The following is a 26,024-nucleotide window of genomic DNA, read 5'->3' as shown; positions in this document are numbered from 1 at the left end:
CATCAGAGAGTGCGTGTATTACAGCATCAGAGAGTGCGTGTATTCCAGGGTCTGTGGGGTAGCTTGGAGGTGAGGGTGTTTGCTGCCAAGCCTGACAACCTGAATTCAATCCCTGGAACCCACATAGAAAGAGAGAACCGATTCCTGAAAGTTGTTTTCCTACCTCCATATGTGCATGCACACACACACACACTCACACACACACACTCACACACACACACACACACACACACTCTAAATGAATGCAATTAACTTTTTTTATTCCAGCAAATACTTTTAATTAGAATTGTATGCAGGAAAAGAGTGGGATCATAGATATAATGGGATTTTAGATTATTCTTTAATAGCATTTCTAGGTCATCAATATGAAGTAAAAGTGGATGAATTAAAAAAATTTTTATTACATTAGACGCATTCATTCACTCCACAAAACTGTATTAAATATATTCTGAAAGCCAAAATTATTTTAAGTATTTGAGCATTGTTAAAAATAATTTGGAGCATAAAAATATTTTGAAAAATTAAAAAATACATGTATCAAAAAGATGTTCTATTACTGAAACATTTCTTATACCCATCAGACAAAATTTTTTTCTAAATATTGAACTTGATAATTCAAAATATGGTTTTAATGTATACTGTAGTTAACATAATATTAAAGTTTTTATCAGTATACAACATTTGGTGACCAATTTAGCAAGGACTGTATTATATGATTAGAGATTTCATTTGATTTCACATAGCAATTGTAATGCTTGCTCCTGAGTATACAGCATCTTCAAGCCGCAGCAAGGCTCAGTCCTAATCTAATGCAGTGGAATCAGCCTTCCTTCTTAAAATTAACAGGTAACATCTTTCCGTAGATTCTTGGTTATTTCAGTTACTGCTCTAACCATCTTAGTCATAGTGCACTTAAGGAAGACAAAGCTCTTTCTCATAACTGATACATAGAGTCCAGGACTTTACTGGGATGAAAACAAGATGATTCTAGCAGAGAGACTTCTACATTCTGAAGTTTACTCTCTTTATCACCTGAAATGAACTGTACAAGGTATATGAGAAAGCATTACCTTGGCAGGGCATGATTGATGAGTACCAGTAGGTAAAACCAATTCTTTGAGGCCTTAGCACATCACCAATAACTTAGAAGTCTTGGTGCTCAAGATTCTCTGAGCCCAAATCAGCTCCATTTAGATAACCAGATAGTATCCCCATTATCACCTCATAAAGTTTATACTTCCTGTTCATCTTCTGCTTAAAGCATTTTCTGTCTTATATTCTTGCTAGCATCACAAATTTGTACTCCACCCCCTCTTTTTTAATGACAAGCTGCAGTTTTTAAAGGGATAGTTATAGTTGGGTATAATTGGGTTATATGCTACAAGAGAGTCCATATGTTATAAGTCTGACTCCTGGGGGACATTGAAGAAGGACAATGCCATGGGTGGGAACAGCAGCATCACCCTTGTAAGGTCCTTGTCTGAGTCAGCCCCATACACTTTAGACTTTATCCCAAACAATGAGGCAAATAAATCTTTTCTAAGTTATCGAGGCTCACATATTTTTTTGCAGCACTAGAAAATGAACAAACACAATGATCTATATGACTTTACAGTAGTGCTACCCAATGTTAACCTGAACGGAAGGAAGGCCTTTAACTATGCTCAACACAAAACAAATGTCAACCCCACTATCTTTTCTAGTTCATAAGCCAAAGTAAATGAAGAAATATAAAGCTCTACACAGAGGTTAGAGGGTTCTTTTGCTTAGATTGTGGTTTACATTTTGAAAATTTTAGCTAGTTAATTCCTGTTTCCTTCAATTTGTTTTGAAGATAGTCATTCCCTCAGTATGCCACATGTGAACTTTGTACATCTTTAAGAATAAAATGAAAATCCTTATAATTATACATATGACAACAAAATTATACCTTGACCATTGCCTTTGAGTTCTACTGCTATTGTCAGAACCATTTCTTCAACCTACAAGGTAAAACATTCTGCAAAGAAATTTTGTTCTAATTAATTCAGAACAAGATATTATAAAATTAAAATTAGTATTTGTAATAACTCACATTTATTGATTGGTGATTATATTCTTTAAATATCTTATGTATGACTTAGTATGCTAAGTTATGTAACTTTTACAACTCCATTTTACATGTAGGAATCTGAAGTATCTGGCCGTAAAAATAAAGTGAAAGCCAGAGCACACATGTAAGCCTATCTGAGGATGAGAGAGCTAAGCCTCAGGAGACTAGGAACACTGCTGGCCATGGTCAGCTGGCTGGTTGGTAGCAGAAGCATGTGGGCTATACCACACAGTTTGACTTTCACAGGTCAGGCTGTGGTTCTTTGAGGTCCAGGGGAGGTATCTTTTTAGTCCAGGACAATTATGCAAAACATATTTAGGATGTTTTTGGCCATTAGAATTAAGGATTCTCAAAATAAAAAAAAATAACAGTATGCCGTGCTAAATATTAATCTAAACAACTTTACAACATACTACTTTCAAATAATGGTACAGATTTAAATTGGGAGGGAGCAGTCAGAGAAAAAGTATCCATGCACACTTAACTGAAGAGCACAGTACCTGGAGAACTCCTGGGCATCTTAAGCAATGAAAGTGTTTCTTCAAACAGCTCCTGAATGCTGTTTTCCAGCTTCACAACGGATTCTGTTAACTGTGATAAGAATCTGAGTTCTTCTAAGGATAGGGATGGGAGTCTTTCCGTCTGTGAGCACTCAGGGCTGACTGAGAAGAGAAGACAAACACTGTTGGACAATTTAATTATTTCATTGGAAAGTGATAGAACAGTCTTTTTGATCTTATACACCATAAAGTTAAAAAAATGCTTTGTCATTTAGGCAAGCTTGCTCATTAAGAAATGGCTCTGCCAGAGCCTGACAAACACAGACGCAGATGCTTGCAGGTAACCATTGAACTGATCACAGGGTCCCCAATGGAGGGAGGAGTTGAAGGGGTTTGCAACCCCATAGGAAGAACAATACCAACCAACCAGAGCTCCCAGGGTGTAAACCACCAACCAAGGAGTACACACATGGAAGGACCCATGGCTCCAGCCATATATGTAGCAGAGGATGGCCTTATTGGGCATCAGTGGGAGAAGAGGCCCTTGGTCTTGTGAAGGCTTAATGCCCCAGTGTAGGAGAATGTGAGGGTGGGGAGGCAGGAGTGGGTGGGTGTGTGGGGCACACCCTCATAGAAGCAGGAGCAGGGAGATGGGATAGGGGGATTCTGGGGGGGGGAAATCAGGAAAGTGGATAACATTTGAAATGTAAATTCATAAAATATCCAATAAAAATAAATAAATAAATGTCCTAGAATTATTTCTTCCAAGAATCTAGAGGTAGATATCATTTTTGATGAAATTAAGACAAATGATTAGATTGACTTACAGTTATAAACCAAAATTGATATCTTATATAATTGTACCTATTTTCAGTTTATCAAATTTTAACTCTGATCATGAGGAAACATCAGACAAATTCAAAGAACATTCTACAAAATAGATTTACATTACCTTTCCCCCCAAAAAAGTCAGAAATAATACAGTGTAGAAGAGTGTAAAAGGTGCAATAACTAAAGTCATTATTTGATCAACATTTTACTTTACTATAAGAAACATCAATAGGGCAACAAAATGACAATTATATCCACAACCCAATGTTCTTATCACATGCTACTCACTATCTTGGCGGAAACTGAGCTGTAGCTCTGACATAGACACTACTTAATTTGAGGCAATTCTGAAGGATAAGAATAAATGCCTGCCACATAGGCTTAACATAAAATAACAGTTCTGAGGAAAGAGGGAAAACGGAGAGGCAAAGAGTTAAGAGAGGGTCCACAAATGTAGACTTTTGGCAAACTAATAATACTCATGCACGTGAATAAAATTGGAAAATTTCCCTGGTATTCAGCTTTCTTTAAAACTTTGAAATTTAAAATATAAAAGGAAAACATTAAAAGAACCCCTCAAACTGCTATGCACTCTATTTTGTATCATTAAAAAGAAAAAGATCAATGTGTGCAAATGCATACAAACTATATAACAGCTAAATAGTCCACGAGGCTGTGCTTAAAAGTTCCTCCTGTCTGAATAAGTGTGGGATACACAGTTTATCCATACAAATACAGCTTAACCAAAGATTGACGTTTTTCCTCATAGCTACAGTGCTACTCAAATCACACTGCCATTTAATGACAGCAGAAAACATGAAACATTTAGTAGGAGAGAGAAAAGGGTCACCAGATGGCATATCTGGCTATATAATTAAGGACTCAAAGGATCTTTCTTTTATTAATTCCATTTCTTAAAATGTATTTAGAAGGATTAATTATAATTAACAAATTTGTACTACTCACTACAATAAGCACAGAAATTTTAGCCGAAACCATGAAGATTATCAGTCAGAAAGTGACTTGGGAGATGATGAATTAATTCATGTGAAATGATTACTTCCTTACATGGATTTAGAAGGAAGGTTTCAGAGATTTTAGGTAATTCATTTTATTTCAGTTAAACAACTAAGTTCCTGGCATTAAACTTAATTCTGTATAACATAGTCTTTCAGTGATATCCAACCAAAACTTTCATGTCATTCCTGCAGGTAGTCGGGAAAAACTATCTACCAACCCTATCTGTGGAGTTGAATCCTATTACCAAAAAGCACAAAACATCTATAAGTACCTACAAGAACTCTATATGCATCCCCACATTAACCATAATCCCATATATATAAAACCCCATATCTAAAAAACTCATCTTCTATTTATGATTGCTCTAGAAAGATGCACAAGTACATTAAGTACACAAGCATTAAACATTTTCCAAAAATCACTGTTCCCAAAGGAAAAGAGAAAATAACATAGCATTTACCATATAGTCGCATACCAATTACTTATCAGATTGTGTGTGTGTGTGTGTGTGTGTGTGTGTGTGTGTGTGTATACACTTGCATGTACATGGAAACTAAAGAGCAACCCTGGGCGCCCTGAGAGAGCGGTTTACACTGGTCAGGAAGAGTCTGCCACTGGGACTTGGGGTTCCCAGATGAGGTATGTCCTTAAAATCACCAGAGATTTCTTTTTCTTTTTTTTCTATTTGCTATAGATTCTTTGTTTCACTTTATCCAAATATGTATTTTCAACATAATATATTTATTATGACCAACCAAACAACTGATAAATATTGTAGGAATCAATTATACATTTCAAGGAAAAATTCAAAGATCTGTCTAAAGAAAATTATGTTTTATTTTGATGATCCAAAGTATTTTGTCCATAATTTCTGCCAAGCTACTTTGTAATCACACATAGTGGGAGAAGACTAAACTTTCTGATATCAGCTTTCTCACCTATTAAATTGAAATACAGTCATTTCTGACCTTGACCAGTTATGGTTCAAATTAAACAGGAAGAGTTTCCATCTTATCTCTGAGGTGTAGTAAGTGTGGTAGTTTCAAATAGGTCACAAATTCAGATATGACAGTAATTTCTTCAAGAGGTAGGTCTCTATTCTCTTCTTCTGCCAGTTGGTTGGTCTCTGTGAATTCACTTTCTTTTTTAATTTTTTGTTAGATATTTTTTTATTTACATTTCAAATGTTATCCCCATTCATTGATCCATTCTTATCTCCTTGTACAAAGTTCAATTCTTAGTGGATCAAGGAACTCCACATAAAACCATAGACACTGAAACTTATAGAGGAGAAAGTGGGGGAAAGCCTTGAAAATATTGGCACAGGGGAAAAATTCCTGAACAGAACAGCAATGGCTTGTGCTGTAAGATCAAGAATCAACAAATGGGATCACATAAAATTGCAAAACTTCTGTAAGGCAAAAGACACTGTCAATAGGACAAAGAGGCCACCAACAAATTGGGAAAGGATCTTTACCAATCCTAAATCAGATAGGGGAGTAATATCCAATATATGTAAAGAACTCAAGAAGATGGACTCCAGAAAATCAAATAACCCCATTAAAAAATGGGCTACAGTGCTAAACATAAAATTCTCAAGTGAGGAATACCGAATGGCTGAGAACCACCTGAAAAAATGTTCAAAATCCTTAATCATCAGGGAAATGCAAATCAAAACAACCCTGAGATTCCACCTTACACCAGTCAGAATGGCTAAGATCAAAAATTCAGGTGACAGCAGATGCTGGAGAGGATGTGGAGAAAGAGGAACACTCCTCCATTGTTGGTGGGATTGCAAGCTGGTACAACCACTCTGGAAATCAGTTTGGTAGTTCCTCAGAAAATTGGACATAGTTCTACTGGANGATNCAGCAATACCTCTCCTGGAGATATACCCAGAAGATGTTCCAAATTGTAATAAGGATACATGCTCCACTATGTTCATAGTAGTAGCTTTATTTATACTAGCCAGATACTGGAAAAAACCCAGTTGTCACTCAACAGAAAAATGGATACAGAAAACGTGGTCCATTTACATAATTGAGTACTACTCAGCTATTAAAAGAATGAATTCATGAAATTCTTAGGCAAATGGATGGATCTGGAGGATATCATCCTGAGTGAGGTAACCCAATCACAAAAGAACTCACATGATATGTACTCACTGATAAGTGGACATTAGCCCAGAAACTTAGAATACCCAAGATACAATTTGCAAAACATGTGAAACTCAAGAAGAATGAAGACCAAAGCGTAGATACATCATCCCTCCTTAGAATGGGGAACAAAATACCCATGGAAGGAGTTACAGAGATAAAGTTTGGAGCTGAGATGGAAAGAAGGACCATCCAGAGACTGCCCCACCAGGGAATCCATAACATAATCAGCCACCAAATACAGACACTATTGCATATGCCAGCAAGATTTTGCTGACATGACCCTGATATAGCTATTTCTTGTGAGACTATGCCAATGCCTGGCAAATACAGAAGTGGATGCTCACAGTCATCTATTGGATGGAACACAGGGCCCCCAATGGAGGAGCTAGAAAAAGTACCCAAGGAGCTAAATGGGCTCTGTATCCCTATAGGAGGAATAGCAATATGAACTAACCAATACCCCCTGAGCTCATGTCTCTAGCTGCATATGTAGCAGAAGATGGCCTAGTCCGCCATCATTGCGGGAGAGGCCCTTGGTCTTACAAAGAGTATATGCCCCAGTACAGGGCAATGCCAGGGTCATGAAGCAGGAGTGGGTGGGTTGGGGAGCAGGGAGTGGGGAGGGTATAGAGGAATTTCAGGATAGCATTTGAAATGTAAATGAAGTAAATATCTAATAAAAATGGTTTAAAAAATCCTTTCTAATGCTACATTAAGCAAGCTGTCTCAGTAATGTGGTCTGAAATTAAACACAGTTAGAAGCCTTTACTTGGGTTGAATTGAAGTTTGAAGTATTACAAATGATTAAATAATAGCAAAGAAGCACCCTAAGAAACATCCTCAAGAGTTAAAATACTATAAATTAATTGCCACTTGTCAAAAATCATGTAGCGGCCTGTGGATTCTCTGTGATGAGGATTTACTCTCAGGGTCTGGAGTTAAAAGGACCTTGTATTGTACAAACAACAATATTAAAGGCAAGGCCATTTTAATTCAATGACTCTTTATAACTTATTAAAGAAGGCCGTATAATACGTATGACCTAAATCCAATCATTTTTGTCCCAAAGAAGCAAAGATTACTGAGGAGGCTCACTAATTAGTAGTCCTTATTTCCTATCATTCTTAGCCCAGAATTCTCCCAAGGGGCATTGTGAGGGCTCTTAATTTATGAGGAAAATAATTCTGTGATAAATTCATTTGGTGAAAGGCCAATTAAAAAAAAATTAAAAACAAAGGATGTAAGTGTATTTCTCCATACTTACTTATTTTTTCCACACTGTCTCACAGGACCAATGTTCTAATCACCACACTTTATGTCGGGAATTCTATTACTGTGCTTCCTAGACTCCTCGACACTCACCAGCTCAGGACAAGATGTCTTCAAGGAGAAATTCATCTTGTACCATTCATTATGATTCTCTTTTCTCATTTTACAAATCACCTGTTCAGAAAACTTCATCTGCATAAAATGAGGTGCCATCCTTTCCAGACTAAGCCAATTTAACATTCATTTATTCATTTATTAAGTTATTGGTTTATTTCATTAATTATTTACATCATAATGGACCTCTTTTCCTTTCAGTGAAGCTTAGACATATATGATAATACACAAGGAACCACATTGCTGTGAATTAAATAACTATTAATTCAATCAACTAATTCCATTAACAACTGGATTGCCCACCATTGCTGATTGAATTAATAATCATTGCTTGTTTAAATGAAGAACTCAGACATAATACGTACAAGAAACATTGATTCTAATGAAAATATTAATATTATAAGGGAAAAAGTAAAATATTACTATATCATCGATAAGCAGTGATTGCAAGTGATAATAAAGGGTTAGGTGGCTATAATTCCTGTTTGAATGCAATAATTAGTTTCTTAAAATACAATAAGAAATCTAATACTTTATTTTTAAACTCATATTATTTACTTCTATAATAAACTGCAATTTTTAAAACTGAATAATTTTCAAACTTTTGTGGCCAAGGAACATCAGCTAATTTGCCAACAGATCTATTCACTTTTGAGATTCTCAGGAAGATAGCCCCTGGGCACCTTGTGTGACGATGAGTCGTGCTGTGTGCGTGTGGCTTTCTCCTCCCTTGAGAGACCTGTGATTCTGAGTGTGTGTGGGGCTCATTTTGATAGTATTCTTTTAGAACACTTGTAAACTGTTACTCCTAATGTCATCATGATACTTTTAAAGAGTCATTTTTGAAAATTAATGAACGTATTCTAAACTTATCTTGTGGAAAATATCCACAAAATCAGTTTGAGGGCTAAAGTAAAGTAGGGCCATATAAGGCTATGAAAAGAAAGGACAGTCCAGGATCCTACTAACCGCGTACAAAAAACAGAGGTAAACACTCAGTACTGCACATAACTATAAGTATAATCCTAATAATGATTTTCAAAATAATAATAAAAGAATTATCATTTGCTGGGTTAGGGGATACAGGCCTATGAATCACTACACTCTGGAGATGTTGGGACAGGAATGTAAATACAAGTTCAGGGTCAGCGTGGTCAATATTTCAAGGACCTATCTCAAAACAATAAACAGAATCCTTTGTGTTAGAAAATTATTCTCTAGCTATGAGTATACCTAGATTATGATTTTATGAAGTCAACTGAAAAGAAGATGTACAAAAGCACAAATAACTTTTCATGAAATTCCCCTTTAACCTTGCTCAAGATTTTAAATTAATTTTTGGGTTAGTACACAAAGTAGTGAGTTTCATTATGGCATCTCATTTGTTCCCATCCTCCACTATGGCCGATTTCTGGGAGCACTGGGGAAGGAGGCTAAATAACATCAGAGAGTACACACACATTTGAATGCATGCACATCTACACACACACACACACACAGACACACACACACACACAGACACACACACACACACAGACACACACACACACACACACCTATGAAACCAGCATAAGGAAAACCATTCTCTTTTTTTTAAATGCTAACTTAAAATCTCATATTAAAATGATGTCTTTATTATTTCTGAAAAAAAAATGTGATGCAGGTGGAGAAAATTTTGAAAGGAACATTTCAGGCAATTGCCATGAACACAGAAAAACTTGTTAAGGATAAACAGTGGAGTCCTATTGTGTATGAGTGCGTATGTGTGCATATATATGTGTGTATGAATGCTTAAGTATGTGTGGAAGTGTGTGTGTGTGCGCGCATGTTTATGTGCAAGTGTTAAAGTAGAGGTTGGAGTAAAATCAGCTTGAGGAATGTTGAGCTCTTGAACAAAAAGAAGTAAACTCACCCAAGATGAGTAGAAGGCAGGAAATAGTCAAATCAGGACAGAACTCAATCAAATAGAAACAAAGTAAACGATACAAGGAATCAGCAAAACCAAAAGCTGGTTTTTTGAGAGAATCAACAAGATGGATTAAAACACTAGCCAAAGTACCAAAGGGCCAAGAAGCAGTATCCAAATTAATAAAATCAGAAATGAAAAGGGAGATATAACAACAGAAATGGAGGAAATTCAAAAAAACCATTATACCCTACTATAAAAGTCTATACTAAACAAAACTGGAAAATCTAGATAAAATGGGTGGTTTTCTAGACAAGATGCCACATACCAAAGTTAAATCAATAGCAAGCAGACTATCTAAACAGGCCCATATTGCACAAGGAAATAGAAGAATTCATTAAAAAACTCCCAACAGCCAGGAAGCAGATGTGGGTAGGTAGGTGAGCAGGAAGTAGATGTGGGTAGGTAGGTGAGCAGGGAGAGGGGGTGAGGATAGGGCATTTCAGAGGGGAAACTGGAAAGGGGATAACATTTGAATTGTAAATAAAGAAAATACCTAATAAAAAATGAAAAAAGAAAAACAGGAACAAACAAAAAAAACCTCCAACCAAAGAAACCCCAGAGCCAGAAGGATTTAGTGTAGAAATCTAGCAGACCTTCAAAGAAGACCTAATAACAATTTAACTCTAACTACTCCAAAAAAAAAAAAAAGGAACACTACCTAACTTGTTCTGTGAAGCCACAATTACTCTGATACCTAAACCAAACAAGTACCCAACCAAAAAAAGAGAACTTCAGAGCAATAATTTCACTTATGAATATCGATGCAAAAATACTGAATAAAATTCTTGCAAACCAAATCCAAGAACACATCATAACCATCATTCACCACGATCAAGTAGGCTTCATCCCAGCGTTGCAAGGTTGGTTTATATACAAAAATCCATTAACGTAATCCATTACATAAACAAACTCGAAGAAAAAAAATCACGTTTATTTCCTTAGATGCAAAAAAAAAAAAAAAAATTGACCAACTACAACACACCTTCATGTTAAAAGTATTGGAGAGATCAGGAATTCAAGGACTGTAACTAAACATAATAAAAGCAATTTACTGCAAACCAACAGCCAATATCAAATTCAGTGGAGACATACTTGAAGCAATCCCACTGAAATTAGAGATAAGACAAGGATGCCCATTCTCCCCATATCTATTCAATATAGTACTCAAAGTGTTAAGTAGAACAATAGAGAACAAATAGAGATCAAGGGGATACAAACTGGTAAAGGATAAATAAAGGTATCAGTATTTGCAGAAAATATGATAGTATACATAAGCAACCACAAAAATTCTACCAGAGACCTTCTCCCTCTGATAAACAACTTCAGCAAAATGGTCTTATATGGAATTAACTCAAATAAATCAGTAGCCTACCTTTCTAAAGAGGATAAACAGGCTGAGAAAGAAATTAGGGAAACAATTCCTTTCACAATAGCCACAAATAATGTAAAATACCTTGGTGTGACTCTAAGGAAGAGAAACATCTATCTGAATGATAAGAACTTTAAGTCTCTGAAATAAAAAATCAAAGATCTCAGAAGATGGAAAGATATCCCATGCTCATGGATTGGCAGGATTAATATAGTAAAAATGGCTATCTTGCCTAAAGCAATCTACAAATTCAATGCAATCCCCATCAAAATTACAACTCAATTCTTCACAGAGTTAGAAAGGGCAATTTGCAAATTCATCTGGAATAACAAAAAAATCTATAATAACTAAAATTATTCTCAATAATAAAAGAGCCCCTGGTGGAAGCACCAGGCTCGACCTCAAGCTGTACTACAGAGCAATTGTGATTAAAAACTGCATGGTACTGGAACAATGACAGACAGGTAGATCAAGGGAATAGAATTGAAGACCCAGAAGTGAACCAACACACCTATGGTCACTTGATCTTTGACAACGGAACTAAAACCATCCAGTGGAAAAAAGACAGCATTTTCAACAAATGGTGCTGGCACAACTGGCAGTTAGCATGAAGAAGAGTGCAAATTGATCCATTCTTATCACCTTGTACAAAGCTCAATTATAAGTGGATCAAGGAACTCCACATAAAACCAGAGACACTGAAACTTATAGAGGAGAAAGTGCAGAAAAGCCTCAAAGATATTGGCACAGGGGAAATATTCCTGAACAGAACAGCAATGGCTTGTGCTGTAAGGTCAAGAATTGACAAATGGGACCTCATAAAATTGCAAAGCTTCTGTATGGCAAAGGACACTGTCAATAAGACAAAAAGGCCACCAACAGATTGGGAAAGGATCTTTACCAATCCTAAATCAGATAGGGGAGTAATATCCAATATATATAAAGAACTCAAGAAGATGGACTCCAGAAAATCAAATAACCCTATTAAAAATTGGGCTACAGAGCTAAACATAAAATTCTCAACTGAGGAATACCGAATGACTGAGAAACACCTGAAAAATGTTCAAAATCCTTAATCATCAGGGAAATACAAATTAAAACAACCCTGAGATTCCACCTCACACCAGTCAGAATGGCTAAGATCAAAAATTCAGGTAACAGCAGATGCTGGAGAGGAAGTGGTGAAAGAGGAACACTCCTCCAGTTTGGTAGTTCCTCAGAAAATTGGACATAGTACTACCAGAAGATCCAGCAATATCTCTCTCCTGGAGATATACCCAGAAGATGTTCCAATTTGTAATAAGGACACATGCTCCACTATGTTCATAATAGAAGCCTTAATTATAATAGTCAGAAACTGGAAAGAACCCAGATGTCCCTCAACAGAAGAATGGATACAGAAAATGTGGTACATTTACATAATGGAGTAATACTCAGCAATAAAAAAACAATTAATTTATGAAATTCTTAGGCAAATGGATGTATCTGGAGGATATCATCCTGAGTGAGGTAACCCAATCACAAAAGTACACACATGATATGCACTCACTGATAAGCGGATATTAAACCAGAAACTTAGACTACTCAAGATACAATTTGCAAAACACATGGAACTCAAGAAGGAAGACCAAAGTGTGGACACTTTATTCCTTCTTAGAATGGGGAACCAAATACCCATGGAGGGAGTTACAGAGACAAATTTCAGAGCTGAGATAGAAGAATGGACTATCCTGAGACTGCCCCACGTGGGGATCCATCTCATATACAACCACCGAACCCAGAGACTATTGCATATGCCAGCAAGATTTAGCTGACAGGACCACGATATAGCTAACTCTTGTGAGGCTATGCCAGTGCCTGGCAAATACAGAAGTGGATGCTCACAGTCAGCTATTGGAGGGATGGTGTAGGGGACTTTGGGGATAGCATCTCAAATGTAATTGAAGAAAATATCTAATAAAAAAAAAAGAAAGAAATGTTCAAAGTCCTTAGTGGTCAGAGACATGCAAATCAAATTGAACCTGCGATTTCACCTTATACCAATCAGAATGGCTAAGATCAAAACATCAGGTGACAACACATATTGGAGAGGATGTGGAAAAAGAGGAATACTGGTCCATTGCTGGTGGGATTGCAAACGGGTACAACCACTCTGGAAATCAATCTGGAGGTTCCTCAGAAAATTGGAATAGATCTACCTGAAGACCCAGCTATACCACTCTTGGGAATAGACCCAAAAGATGCCCCACCATGCCACTGGGGCACATGTTCCACTATGGATAGAGCAGCCTTATTTTCATAGCCAGAATCTGGAAACGAGCTAGATGTCCCATGACAGAAGAATGGATACAGAAAATGTGGTTCATTTACACAATAGAATGCTACTCAGCTATTAAGAAAGAGAACATCCTTTGTTTTGCAGGTAAATGGGTGGAACTAGAAAATATTATCCTGAGTGAGGTAACTCAGACTCAAAAGGAAGTGCATGGTATGTACTCACTAATAAGTGAATATTAGCCCCCCATTTCCCCCAAAAGTACAGACTATACAAGATACAGTCCACAGAACTTAAAAAGGTCAACAAGCTTAAGTGCCCAAGTGAGGATGCCTCAGTCCCACTTTGTTGAGAGAGGAAAGCAATCACAAGTGGGAAGGGAGAGAGGGACCTGGGAGGGAAAATGGATGGGGGAATAGGGGGTAGCGGGGAACCTGTCTGGTATTGGGTGAGGGAAAAGGACTGAAGCCATTAGGGCTAGCAGAAAGAATGGAAACAGGCAACCTCTGGAAATAGAAGGTTGGGGGGACACCCCAGAATGCACCAGAGACTTGGGAGGGAGAACTCTCAGGAATCAAATGAAATCCCCAATAGTAGGGGGAGGGAACTTAGAGAGCCCACCTCCAGCAGGAAGACAGGACATCAAGTGAGGGATGGGGTTGCCATCCCACAGTCACATGTCTGACCCATATTTGCTTTTCTGAAAGAATTACAGTGATGGAAATGGAGAGGAGCCTGAGGAAAAGAAGGTCCAGTGACAGGCCCAAAGTGGGATCCAGCTCAAGGGAAGGTCCCAAGGCCTGACACTGTTACTGAGGCTATGGAGCGCTCACAAAAAGGGATCTATCATGATTGTCCTCCGAAGGACCCAACAAGCAACTGAGAGAGTCAGTTGCAGATATTTGCACCCAACCAATGGACAGAAGCAGCTGACCCCTGTTGTTGAATTAGGGAAGGCTGAAAGAAGCTGAGGAGAAGGATGATCCTGTAGGAGGATCAGTAGTCTCAATTAATCTGGACCCCTGAACTCTCTCAAACACTGGGCCACCAAACAGAAAACATACACCAGCTGATATGAGGCCCCCAACACACATAGAGTAGAATACTTCTGGGTCTGTGTTCATTCAGAGAAGATACTTCTAATCCTGAAGAGACTGGAGGCCCCAGGTAGTTTAGAGGTCAGTTGTGGTGGGTGTGTGTGTGTGGAGGAGGTGTGGGATGTGGAGGAGTCAGAGGGTGAATGGGGGGGGGCAGGAATGAAATATAGAGCGTAAAAAATAAATTAAAAACAAACAAAACAAAACAAACAATATATTTAAAAATCAATGCAATGCATTAAGTATAGTCCTAAAATTTATTCTACAATATTTATTTTAACATGTTTAATTTTTAATAATTCCTTACAAAAATAACTGATTAAATAAAACATACTCAAAGTATTCTGGAATTCTTGCCCTAAAATTAAATGTGTGTATGTGTATGTATGTATTATATAAAGTATATATTTATATATATGTATCTATGGATACATAGTCATAAGGAATGTAGATTATAGACTACATATTTAATAGCATTTTTGTTTATTCTTTGGTAGACAAACTTTTAATCCTGTTGTCTTCTAGCAAAATGTAGCACACTGGAAATCAAACTAGAGAAATATTAGGGCTCCTCACATTGATCTGCAACAAGCAGCCTTTGGAAAAATATCAAACTCCAGCTAAATCTGATGAAACCATAGAAATACAGGTAGTGGCTGAAAGGACATATTATTTTCCAAAACCATTAGCAATAGAATTCTTGTTAATAATAGCATTAAGATACTAGAGGAAAATGAGAAGCTGCAAAATCAGATAATCTGAGACTGGTGGGTCAGGGTAATAGGATGAAAGGCATGCATTTCTGTTCTCCCAAAAAGGAACATTAGCCACCCTGTTATTGAGTGTAAATGGATCCATTTTCTGTGAGCAGGAATTCTCAGTACACCAGACAAGTGATGTAAGAAGAGGCGACGCACAAACGCTATTGAAAGTCTTATGATTCTGGATGATGTTCATGACATGTTCCAGTAAAGGAAGGTTTTAAACAGTACTCTAATGAAATCAGCAGGGACTGCATAGGGGCAGAGAATAGGCAGCACTTTCTGCAATACTCAAGTCCCCTCCTGCGAGCAGGTAGAATTAGGATCCCAAAACTGGGTTCCTTGGTGCAACAGCCCAAGAGAAGCAGAATGAAAACACCACTTCTCAGAATTTAAAGAACTTTTTTGTCATGACAGTAGCTTGGAATATCAGCAAGTACCTGTAGTCAGTCCCTTTTACATAGGCAAACACAAAGTCCTCCCTTGCTGGCTTCCCTTCAAGTTCTACTACAGGATCCATTTATTGCCTGTTTTAGTATGGCTACTGGAAGTACAGATAGGAAGTCAGATATGGAATCTGAGTTCAAAGTCAGGCATCACCTCTGGCTGTGTGACATTGGAAGAGTTATTTCATCTCTCTGTAGCTCAGTAGCCCATGAAGTTTAGCTGAGTCATCACAGAAGCTGGAAGGCAGAAAGTGCCATATTGGCACCTCCTCTAAAAAGCCTGTGCTAAGCCCTCATGCCCAGTATATCTGTTTTAAGTCACACATACGTTCATTTAATGTTACCATGTGTCACATTGTATCTATCCATTTCTTACAAATAAACAAGTAACAATAGCAGGTAAAAGGAGAGTTAGTCTTCTCCAGAGATGTGTCCCATAATTGATTATCCAATACCAAGTAGTCAGCTGTGAAATCTTATAATATAAGCAACACTAAACAGATTCTGACATACATGTGTGTTTTTTATATATGTTTGTGTTTGTGTGTGTATCGAATAATAAATAAAAGAAGCCATGAATTTGACAGAGAGTAAGTGAAGAAGGGACATGCTGAAGGAAGAAGAGGGAAGGGATAAATTATATAATTAAATTTTAACTTTTAAAGAAATTATATTGTAGAGAGCTGTGAGCAATCGCCATTACAGGATGGCGTTGGCCTTTGTTGTTCATAACTATAAACATTTAATGTGCGCAAGTGCAAGGGTGAATTCGCGCCAAGTCACGACCCATCCCGGGGTGTACTTTTGAAATTATGAGCAAGCAGCCAATCAGGTGCAGACACGCCACACTAAGACATATATAAGCTGCACCATTTCTGGGGCTCGGGGTCTTCCTCACGATGAAGCAATAAAGCCTTGTCACAGAAGAATCCGGTTGTCCGAGTGTGTTCTTGCTGGCGAGATACAGCACGGGACATTATATTTTACTTAAAATATGCTAGTAAAATACTGTTTTATTAATGTGTATTTTATTGACAAGATTTTTAATATTCATATTCTATTCATATAATACATATAATCACATATCTATAATATACTATTTTTATATTAATTGCTATTTAACAATCATACCAATTTATTCCATATTAATTCCCATGTAAAATTTTTAATAGAAAATATTTGAAAGGAATAATTTTAAACAGCACATGACATTTCACTGTGTCTAAGCACTGCCATTTAATAGGAAAGTATCCATAACATTGAGTGGTGCCGCCTCCCCAGGACCTTTCTTTGCAGATCTACTGTGCCACAGTTTCACATAGACTTTATTATTGTGTGTACTCACCATCTATTTAGATTCAAGTGTAACTTATGCATCTACATCCTTGGAAACAATACTTGACAGATTTGTAAGAGAGTGAAAGGAGCTATTGATCATTTGATTTTTGGTTTCCTGATTTTGTCAGAGTTTTTCAGATGTTCCCACTGTGAAGACTTGGCAGTCACTACTCGTGTCTATTTCTCTTTGCAAGACTAAATCCAGTCCAGCTTTTTCCACATGCCTCCTTGCTGCCCTCAAGTCACAGAACTAGTGTCTTATTACAATTAAGTAGAGTACTCTCAACAGGCTATTACAGTGCACTCTGGGTAGGGAATGTACCAAGACATAACTAACAGACTAATTCTTTCAGGATCTTACACAAGTGCATTACATGGCCAAATGTCTACTGATTTCATAGTAAATGACAACTAATGTGCTCTATTATGAAAGGGTAGAATGTTAGTATAGATCATACCTGTACTTTTATTTCCATTTATTCTATTTGTTGTTCTGTACGCATAGGTGTGTGTGCTGTGTGCTTGTATGTGCATTGTGTACATGCCTGAGTGCATGTGTGGCCTGGACATTAATGTTGGGTGTGTTCCTCTGACTCTCTCCATCTTGGTTTTTGAGACAGTGTCTCTCACTGAAACTGCTGTTCATTGATTGGCTAGGATACTTGCCAAGTGATCTCTGGATTTCTGCCTACTTAGTCCTTGAATTTCAGGCACAAACTACCGCATCTGGCTTTTTTTGTGGGGTCCTGGGAATTCAGACTTAGGTCCTCAACACTGAGCAGTAGAGCACTTTACCTTAGCCATCTCACCAGCTCCCATATTTTTGCCTTTAATTTTTCTTTCCTGATAGTTTTGGTTAGTTAAGACAGGTATTAAATTTTGTACCCACAGTCAGGACTGACAGTGGATGTGTGGTTTGAGAGGTACTAGTGTTTGAGGCCAGTCTTCTCAACCAACTGAGAGCCTCTGCTTGACAGAGGCTCTTTCTCCTCCCCTAAGAGTTACCATAGAGTAAATATCACTTGGCTTCACATGCCAAGAAGACCTAACAAAGGGTGAACCCAGAGTCATCTGAAGCCATTCTTCTGTGCCAGTGAGAAAAACTGAAAAGATCCTGCGTCTCTTGTTACCTTTTTACAGTTCTCAGGCCGCACTGGCTCCGTGCGCTGTTACCTGAACCTGCCGCGCAGTGATAGCAGCTCTCTCGCTCCACGCTGCCTTCCCTGACAGAGCAGGCTGGGGTTGTATCCGCCAGAGATCAGACTTCTTGCTATTTGACCAGGCGGATACTCTGGTTACTGTATTCCATCTTTTCTGTTTGTTTTGTTTTGTCTGACAAAGAGCAGGAGCAAGAATATCTGGTAAGAAATCAGTGTGAGCATCAAAGAATGGTCACATCAATGCAACCAAATGACAGGATTCTGTCCAGAACAATTCTTGAATATTTTATTGTTTTAAGGGAGTTTAAATCCCAGATGATCCTTTCAAAATATATTGTAATAAAAAGACACCTCTAACATAATTAAGTAGTTTTTTAAATTTAAGTATTGTATGCTAATGGTCCATTATTAATAAAATATCTCCCTGAATATACCATTCTCAGTCTAAAGTTTTGCAAGAGTTCAGTTAATTACACCTCGTATCATAGGTGCTACTTTTTCTTATGATGAAAATTTAACCTATAGAAAAAATTTAAATATGTTAACAATTCACTTTTACTGAAGCCTCAGGTTGCATCTAAGAGTTGATAATTCACATTTAAATGGATAAAGCCACAGCAGAAAAGTTACATTATCAGCTCTTAATGTAACATGTTAAAATCAATTTTAAAAATTTAGTGTGTGAATAAAAATAATGTCAACATCAAAAAGATGGATTTAAGTTAAGAGACTCCTGAATATGACCTGACATATTTTCTAATTGAATCATAAGTTTTCCAAAGAGGTTGAATACTTTCCTACTTTTATACTAAAAAAAACAAAGTACAAAATTCTCCCCATACTTCTTTTGAATAGGGAGAAAATTATAATGACTATGAGAGTATGTTAAAAGTATTCTAAAAAGAGGTAAGAGCAGCGCTCTTTGGTATGTACTAGAAAGCTGTGCTCATGGTCTTCTTATTCTGTCAGAGGACACAGGTCTTAGAGGTAAGGAAGACATTTCCCAGGTGTGATGGTACGTTGTCACATAAGTTTTATAGTTAATTGTACCACTTTAATTGCCTTTCTCACCTAGAAAACTCTTATGGAATCATAAGGCAAAGTCATTTTTCCTTCCAGTTTTACAAAGGTCTTTATATCACCTTGGGGCAGAAGCCATCTTTTCCATTATCTTCCATGAAAAGTCACAGAAAGCATTTTCTTGCAGCTTTCCTCTGGTAATTTAACCAAGAGTTGCCTCGTGCCTGCAATGTATGCACCAAGTCACCACGAGACATAGCAGTACAAGATCCAAAAGCAGGGTGGGGTGAGTCACATGTGCCATGGCTGACTATATGCACTACAGCCCCTGTGGTAATCTGGCCCATATCCCAGTTTGGAATGTCCTGTTAGAAAGACTCACTGTAATTTTTCTCTTTATAAATGGAAAGTCTAAAAACACACAAATGAAGGGGAATATTTCAAAATATTTAAACAATACAAAATTCAAGTTTCACCAAGTCAGTGTGCATTGAGTTTCACTGGAACACATGATAGTGGTTGTCTTGTTACTGTGCCTACCAAACTACAATGGTAAATGAACTAGTTGAAACAGAAAGTCTGGCTAACTAGGCCTAAAGTATGCATTTTCAACAGCCAAAGGAACTATACATTCATCACTGCACATAGAAAATAAAAATGTAAAACTAATCACAGATTAGTTGTTATTCAATGTGCAAATGTATGGCTGAAAAGGAGCAAGACACTAAATGGTAGACAGAAGGAGAATTCATAACTAAAATTACTGAATATGGGTTACATTGTACAAACAATACATAATGTTCTTTCTCACCTTCAAAGCTTACTGTTATGGACAGTAACAAAGAAACTTAGCTAAGGGCAATGGCAGCCCAGTGAATGACAATGTGAATAGAGCCTTTGCATAAACCAGCCACAGTGCCAGGTTTCAAGTGAAGAGCAAGCATGGGGGCAGAAGCTGATTTCTGTGAATGTTTTAAATCTGTAAGATCTATTTTAGGGAAATATGAGCAATATTTGGTCATCAATCAGTGCAAGTGCACACATTATAATTTATACAAAAGCTTTTCTTAAAATACCAAGATCTAGCAATACTAATAGAAGAAAATTATAGGATAATTACAATGTGTTGAATATCATTTCAAGCATCCCCACTCTCTTCCCCTTGTTTCCCTGCTCTGCAAGGGAAGTACTAATCTTAGCATTGATGTCTGAGGCACAAATGAATCAGAGAAGTTTTGTAAGTATCAGGTGCAACAGCAAGGACTCGAAGGAAGGCAGATGGGCTCCACTCTCCATGGTTCAATCAGAAGTGAGCATTCTAGGCATCAGAATCAGCCGGAGAGCCACCTAACATGAGGACTTCTGTGTCTGCTCCCAGAGGTTTTAGTTCAGTAAGTCTGAGAGCAGATGTGTAACTTTCTCCCAGGGTCCCGCTGCTGAGATAAAAAATCATATTTCTGCTCAAAAGCCTGTAAACAATAGCACTATTAGTAATTAAAGTGTCAAACAGTTGCTTTCAAGACTCTTGCTAATTTTTTTCCTTAGCTACATATCGTAGTTTGTTTTATTTTGTTTTGTTTTTTTCTGACCATTCCTCTTATATTAATGAGCTTATCCCTTCTTATATCAGTAATCTTTGCTGAACTATTCTGAATTGATGTACAAGCACGCACCTAGGGCATGAAGATAGAATTGCCAAGGAGAATGCAACCCAGGACTGGAGAAGATCTGCAGACAAAGTGATTACACAGTATCTCCAGAATAGAATCTCCAAGATGGGGAGATGGTTCAGCAGTCAAGAACACCAACTGCTCTTCCAGAAATCCTGAGTTCATTTCCCAGTAATGATAATGTGACTCACAACCATTTGTGGTGATATCTGATGCTCTCTTCTGGTGTACAAGAAGACAGTGGCAGTGTACTCACAATATATAAAGAAAAGAAATTTAAAAAAGAAAGCAGGATAGAATCTCACCAGGCAGTAGGGGTACAGCTCTTAATCCCAGCACTTGGGAAGCAGAGGCAGGTGGATCTGTGAGTTCCAATACAGCCTGGTTTATAGAGTGAGCTCTGGTTCAGACAAACCCTTTCTTGGGGAGATAGATAGACAGACAGACAGACAGACAGACAGACAGACAGACAGACAGACAGACAGACAGACAGACAGATAGATAGATAGATAGATAGATAGATAGATAGATAGATAGATAGATAGAAACTTTCCATTGATAGTAAGATTTTGGTCTAACTTTTCCTAGGCTGCTCTCCTTCCTGGGATTCCTAATGGAATTGAGGCCTTACATAAAACATTTAGTAATTATTGCCATCTATTATCTTTGTAGGCCTGGATTTATGGAAAGATATTGTGCAAGTTTGGTTGTGTCATAGTATATCTTGTTTTCTCTATCTATGGTAATTGACAGTTTTGCTGGGTATAGTAGCCTGGGTTGGCATTTGTGNTCTCTNAGGGTCTGTATGACATCTGCCCAGGATCTTCTAGCTTTCATGGTCTCTGGTGAGAAGTTGGGTGTAATTCTGATAGGTCTGCCTTTATATGTTATTAGACCATTTCCCCTTACCGCTTTTAATATTCTTTCTTTGTTTTGTGCTTTTGGTGTTTTGATTATTATGTGATGGGAGGAATTTCTTTTCTGGTCCAGTCTATTTGGAGTGCTGTAGGCTTCTTGTATGTTCATGGGCATCTCTTTCTTCAGGTTAGGGAAGTTTTCTCCTATAATTTTGTTGAAGATATTTACTGGCCCTTCAGTTGTGAATCTTTGCTCTCTTCTATACTTACTATCCTTAGGTTTTGACTTCTCATTGTGTCCTGGATTTCCTGGATGTATTGGGTTTGCATTTTCTTTGAATGTTCTCTCAATGTTCTCTATGGTATCTTCTGCACCAGAGATTCTCTCTTCTATCTCCTATATTCTGTTGATGATACTTGCATCTATGACTCCTGAACTCTTTCCTAGGTTTTCTAACTCCAGGGCTGTCTCCTTTTGTGATTTCTTTATTGTTTACATTTCCATTTTAAGATCTTGGATGGTTTTGGTCATTTCCTTCACCTGTTTGTGTTTTCCTGTAATTCTAAGGGATATTTGTGTTTCTTCTTTAACAGCTTCAAGCTGTTTACCTGTATTCTCCTGTTTTTCTTTTCTTTTTTCTTTTCTTTACTTTTCTTTTCTTTTTTTTGTTTGTTTGTTTGGTTTGTTTTTTTGCTTTTGTTTTTCGAGACAGGGTTTCTGTGAATAGTTCTGGCTGTCCTGGAACTCACTCAGTAGATGAGGCTGGCCTCGAACTCAGAAATCCGCCTGCCTCTGCCTCCCAAGTGCTGGGATTAAAGGCCTGCTCCACTACTGCCCGGCTGTTTTTCTTTAAGGGAGCTATTTATGTCCTTCTTAAAGTCCTCTATCATCATCATGAGAAGTGATTTTAGATCTTACACTTACTGGTTATGTTCTTACACTTGCCTCCCACCATCTGATTATCTCTAGTGCTATCTACCCGTGCTATATCTTACTCTCCTTCCTGTGATCCTGGTTGTGTCAGAACTCCTTAGAGTTCAGCTGTCTCTGGGATCCTGTGATACTGGGATCCTGGGTGTGTCAGAGCTCCTGGGAATCAAGCTGCTTCTGCAACCTTGCGATCCTGGTGTGACCAAGCTCCTTCGATCCTGGATCCTGTAATCCAGGGCATGTAAGAGTGCCTGGGAGTGGAGTTTCTTTTGGATGTTGTGGGACTGGCTATGGAGTTAGTGCCAAAGGTCTGCTCAGGGCACTGGCCCAGACCGGAAGAAATCCGTGCCACTGGTCAGGCTGATTTCCTGGGTGCCTGGGTCCTGCTGGTCTAGTAATTATTTAATATGGTCCTATACTCTTCTCCCTATCTCTGGTTGCTCTGAGTATTGATGTGACCATCCCTACACACACCAAGAGCTGTAAGCACTTAAGATACCCTATGAGATCAAGCACCAAATTGATTTCAAATCTCAGGAGAAAATCACTGGGAAAAGTAGTCCAAAGTAGTTTCCCTAAATAAAATATTCATAGTTAATCAACACAGAGTAGCTTGGAGGTATGTGTTAGAGTGGGTCTGAGTTTGAGAATCAGTCTGTAGGTAGAACACCGGGCTAGGATGATGAGAGAATCCAGAAGACTTGAGAAGTAAGGGTCCAGCTCTCTGAATAACCCTGCCTTTGCATACATCCCTCACAGTGGCATTTAAGCTTAGAGCCTCAGTGTAGAAAAGCAGCTGACACCAGGCACAGCTCCTCATCTTTTTTTTTTTTCTCCCAGAGACCCCAGGACCTAGTCATCCTGCAACTAAAATGGTTTTATTTCATCTTGATCACCCTGAACTGGAGTCAGAAAGGACCCCTACCTGTTGAATTATTTTCTTTCCAGAATTTTCCAACTGCTTGTCTGTGTAACTCCTAGTAGCTTTTCATAGATTCATATTTTATTTCTTGATGTAGATGAGAGACAAAGATTTTATTCATCGTGGAATCCTCATTCATTCTCACAAAATATTTTTTAAATGGTAGGAGCTCAATTAATAAGTTTATTAGTTGGCTACCCATGTAGACAGTTATACCTCCTGATATTGATTTATTTTAAGAAAATTGTTCAGTTAAAAAATATTCATTGAATTCCTGGCATGTGTTAGTCAGTGGATTGGTTGCTGGAGAAAATAAATAATACTTGCCCTTGAGGTGTTTAGAGTCCATATGGGAAGACAGACCCCTAATTAGATATTTTAATAGAATATGCTAAAAGCATCGGGAAAGGCATATGGAGATGCTGTGGCAACAGGGATTAGGGGCCGTGGCTTGGAGAAAGCTTCCTAGAAGAAATGACACATGAGGCATCATAAAGCACCACAGGGAACTGAGCAAGGAAGGGGTGGGCGAAGACAGGGGTCCCTGCCTATTGGGTAATCCCAGGGCTTACTATCAGTTTAGGTGACAAAAAGTAAGGGTGCAGATAGGAATGAGAGGCTCTAGAGAATGGGGTCTTGGCCAGGGAAGGCTGGCTTTCCAGCACTGTGTACCTGCGGCTCTATGGCAACAGTGACAAGAAGGCACCGAAGAGCGCTAAACTGGAGAGTACAGTGTGTTTGGCAGATGCCTTACAAGAAAGCAGAAATAAGCACAGGGAATCCAATTAGGAGCAAACTGCCTTAACAGCTCAAATGAGAGGTGATAAAGGCCTAAACCAGGCCTAACTGGCACCAACAAAGCAAAGCAGAGAGAGCAGAAATACTTATGTGGTGATGAAAATTAATAATCATGGTGATTTATTTTGATCATAAGAAGTGGAACTTGGAAGGAAAGAAAGACAAGGAGGTGGTACAGCGTGCTTACTAGTGGCATTGCCTTAGAGTGTGGAAAGTAACAGGGTTAACGGGTTAGTGATAATTATTGGTTACTCCAGAGCTGAGTGAGCCTATCCATCATCCAAAAAAGCACAAGGCCAGCATTTTGGTGCTGAACTAGATGTAGTACACACAGCAACTTAGATAAATGTTTAGAATCATGAGGAATCAAAAGGATTGGATGTTTCATTACTAGTGTGTACTTTGAAATTGAAAAAAAAAGTTAATATAGCAATTCTAGAAACATACATTCAATACTTTAAAGATCAAATAAAAGACTCTGGTAACGTTGTTCAGTTGGTAGAGTGCTTGACTAGAAATGTATGAATCCACAGGTTCAATCTCCAGTGCTGTATAAAACCAGCTTTGGTGGTCATGCATATAAGCAAGCACTCCAGAGGAAGGTAGGAGGAGTTCAGGGTCATACTTAGCTACAAAGTTGAGTTTGAGGTCAGCCTTGGCTACATGAGACACTTCTTAAAAAACAAATCAAAATACCTAACAAAAGGCAGGATAAAAGATTAGTGGTATAGGTTAATGGTAGAGTACCTGCCTACTCTGTAAAGGGCCCTGGGTTTGCAGACTGTGGGAATGATCAATATGCATTTGATATAAAATACATCAAATATTGATTGGGTTGTCATAAAGATGTTGGTAAACATATTACCAGATGACAGCAAGTTACCTTGTAACACTTTACTGGAGATACTCACACATATAGGTATGTACTTTAAATAAAGATAATAACAAAACATGTGCCAGACATTATGTGTGGTATCTATATTAATACAAAGACATCAGGAAGATGGTCCCATTATCATTTCTATCTTCTAGACTAAATAGCAGGCACTCATTGATGAAAAGAAATCTATGCAAGATCTCATCACTGCTAAATGGAAAACGGGTATGCAAAGCAAAGTGCAGGGGGCTCCAAAGCTCCTAAACACAACAGGATACCACGCATCTGATACCCTTCCTCACAGCACTGTTCTGGCCGCTTTTGTTGGAAGACAGCAATAGCCTTCATAATCCAGAAGGAGGCAGGAGAACACAGCAATTTAGTGCCTTAATTCAAAATCATACTTAATGAATTGGTGTTAAAATGAATTCATGCATTTCTGGGGAAATCCATGCTTGTGTGTGTGTGTGTGTGTGTGTGTGTGTGTGTGTGTGTGTGTGTGTGTGAGAGAGAGAGAGAGAGAGAGAGAGAGAGAGAGAGAGAGAGAGA

General features: G+C 38.0%; 1 protein-coding gene across 1 annotated transcript in view; it reads right to left on the bottom strand.

Moving 5' to 3' along the window:
• Kiaa0825 (KIAA0825 ortholog) overlaps positions 1 to 26,024 on the bottom strand; it is a 398,643-nt gene that overhangs the window by 298,532 nt on the left and 74,087 nt on the right. Inside the window, exon 6 of the mRNA XM_029544170.1 lies at positions 2,593 to 2,754. Within this exon, the coding sequence (XP_029400030.1) occupies positions 2,593 to 2,754 (162 nt within the window). The remainder of the gene's footprint in view (positions 1 to 2,592; positions 2,755 to 26,024) is intronic.

This window comes from Mus pahari, chromosome 11 (genome assembly GCF_900095145.1).
Source record: "Mus pahari chromosome 11, PAHARI_EIJ_v1.1, whole genome shotgun sequence".
In the NCBI taxonomy this organism is placed as follows: domain Eukaryota; kingdom Metazoa; phylum Chordata; class Mammalia; order Rodentia; family Muridae; genus Mus; species Mus pahari.
Note: the sequence above shows the minus strand (reverse complement) of the source record. Positions and strands in the feature narration are given on the sequence as shown.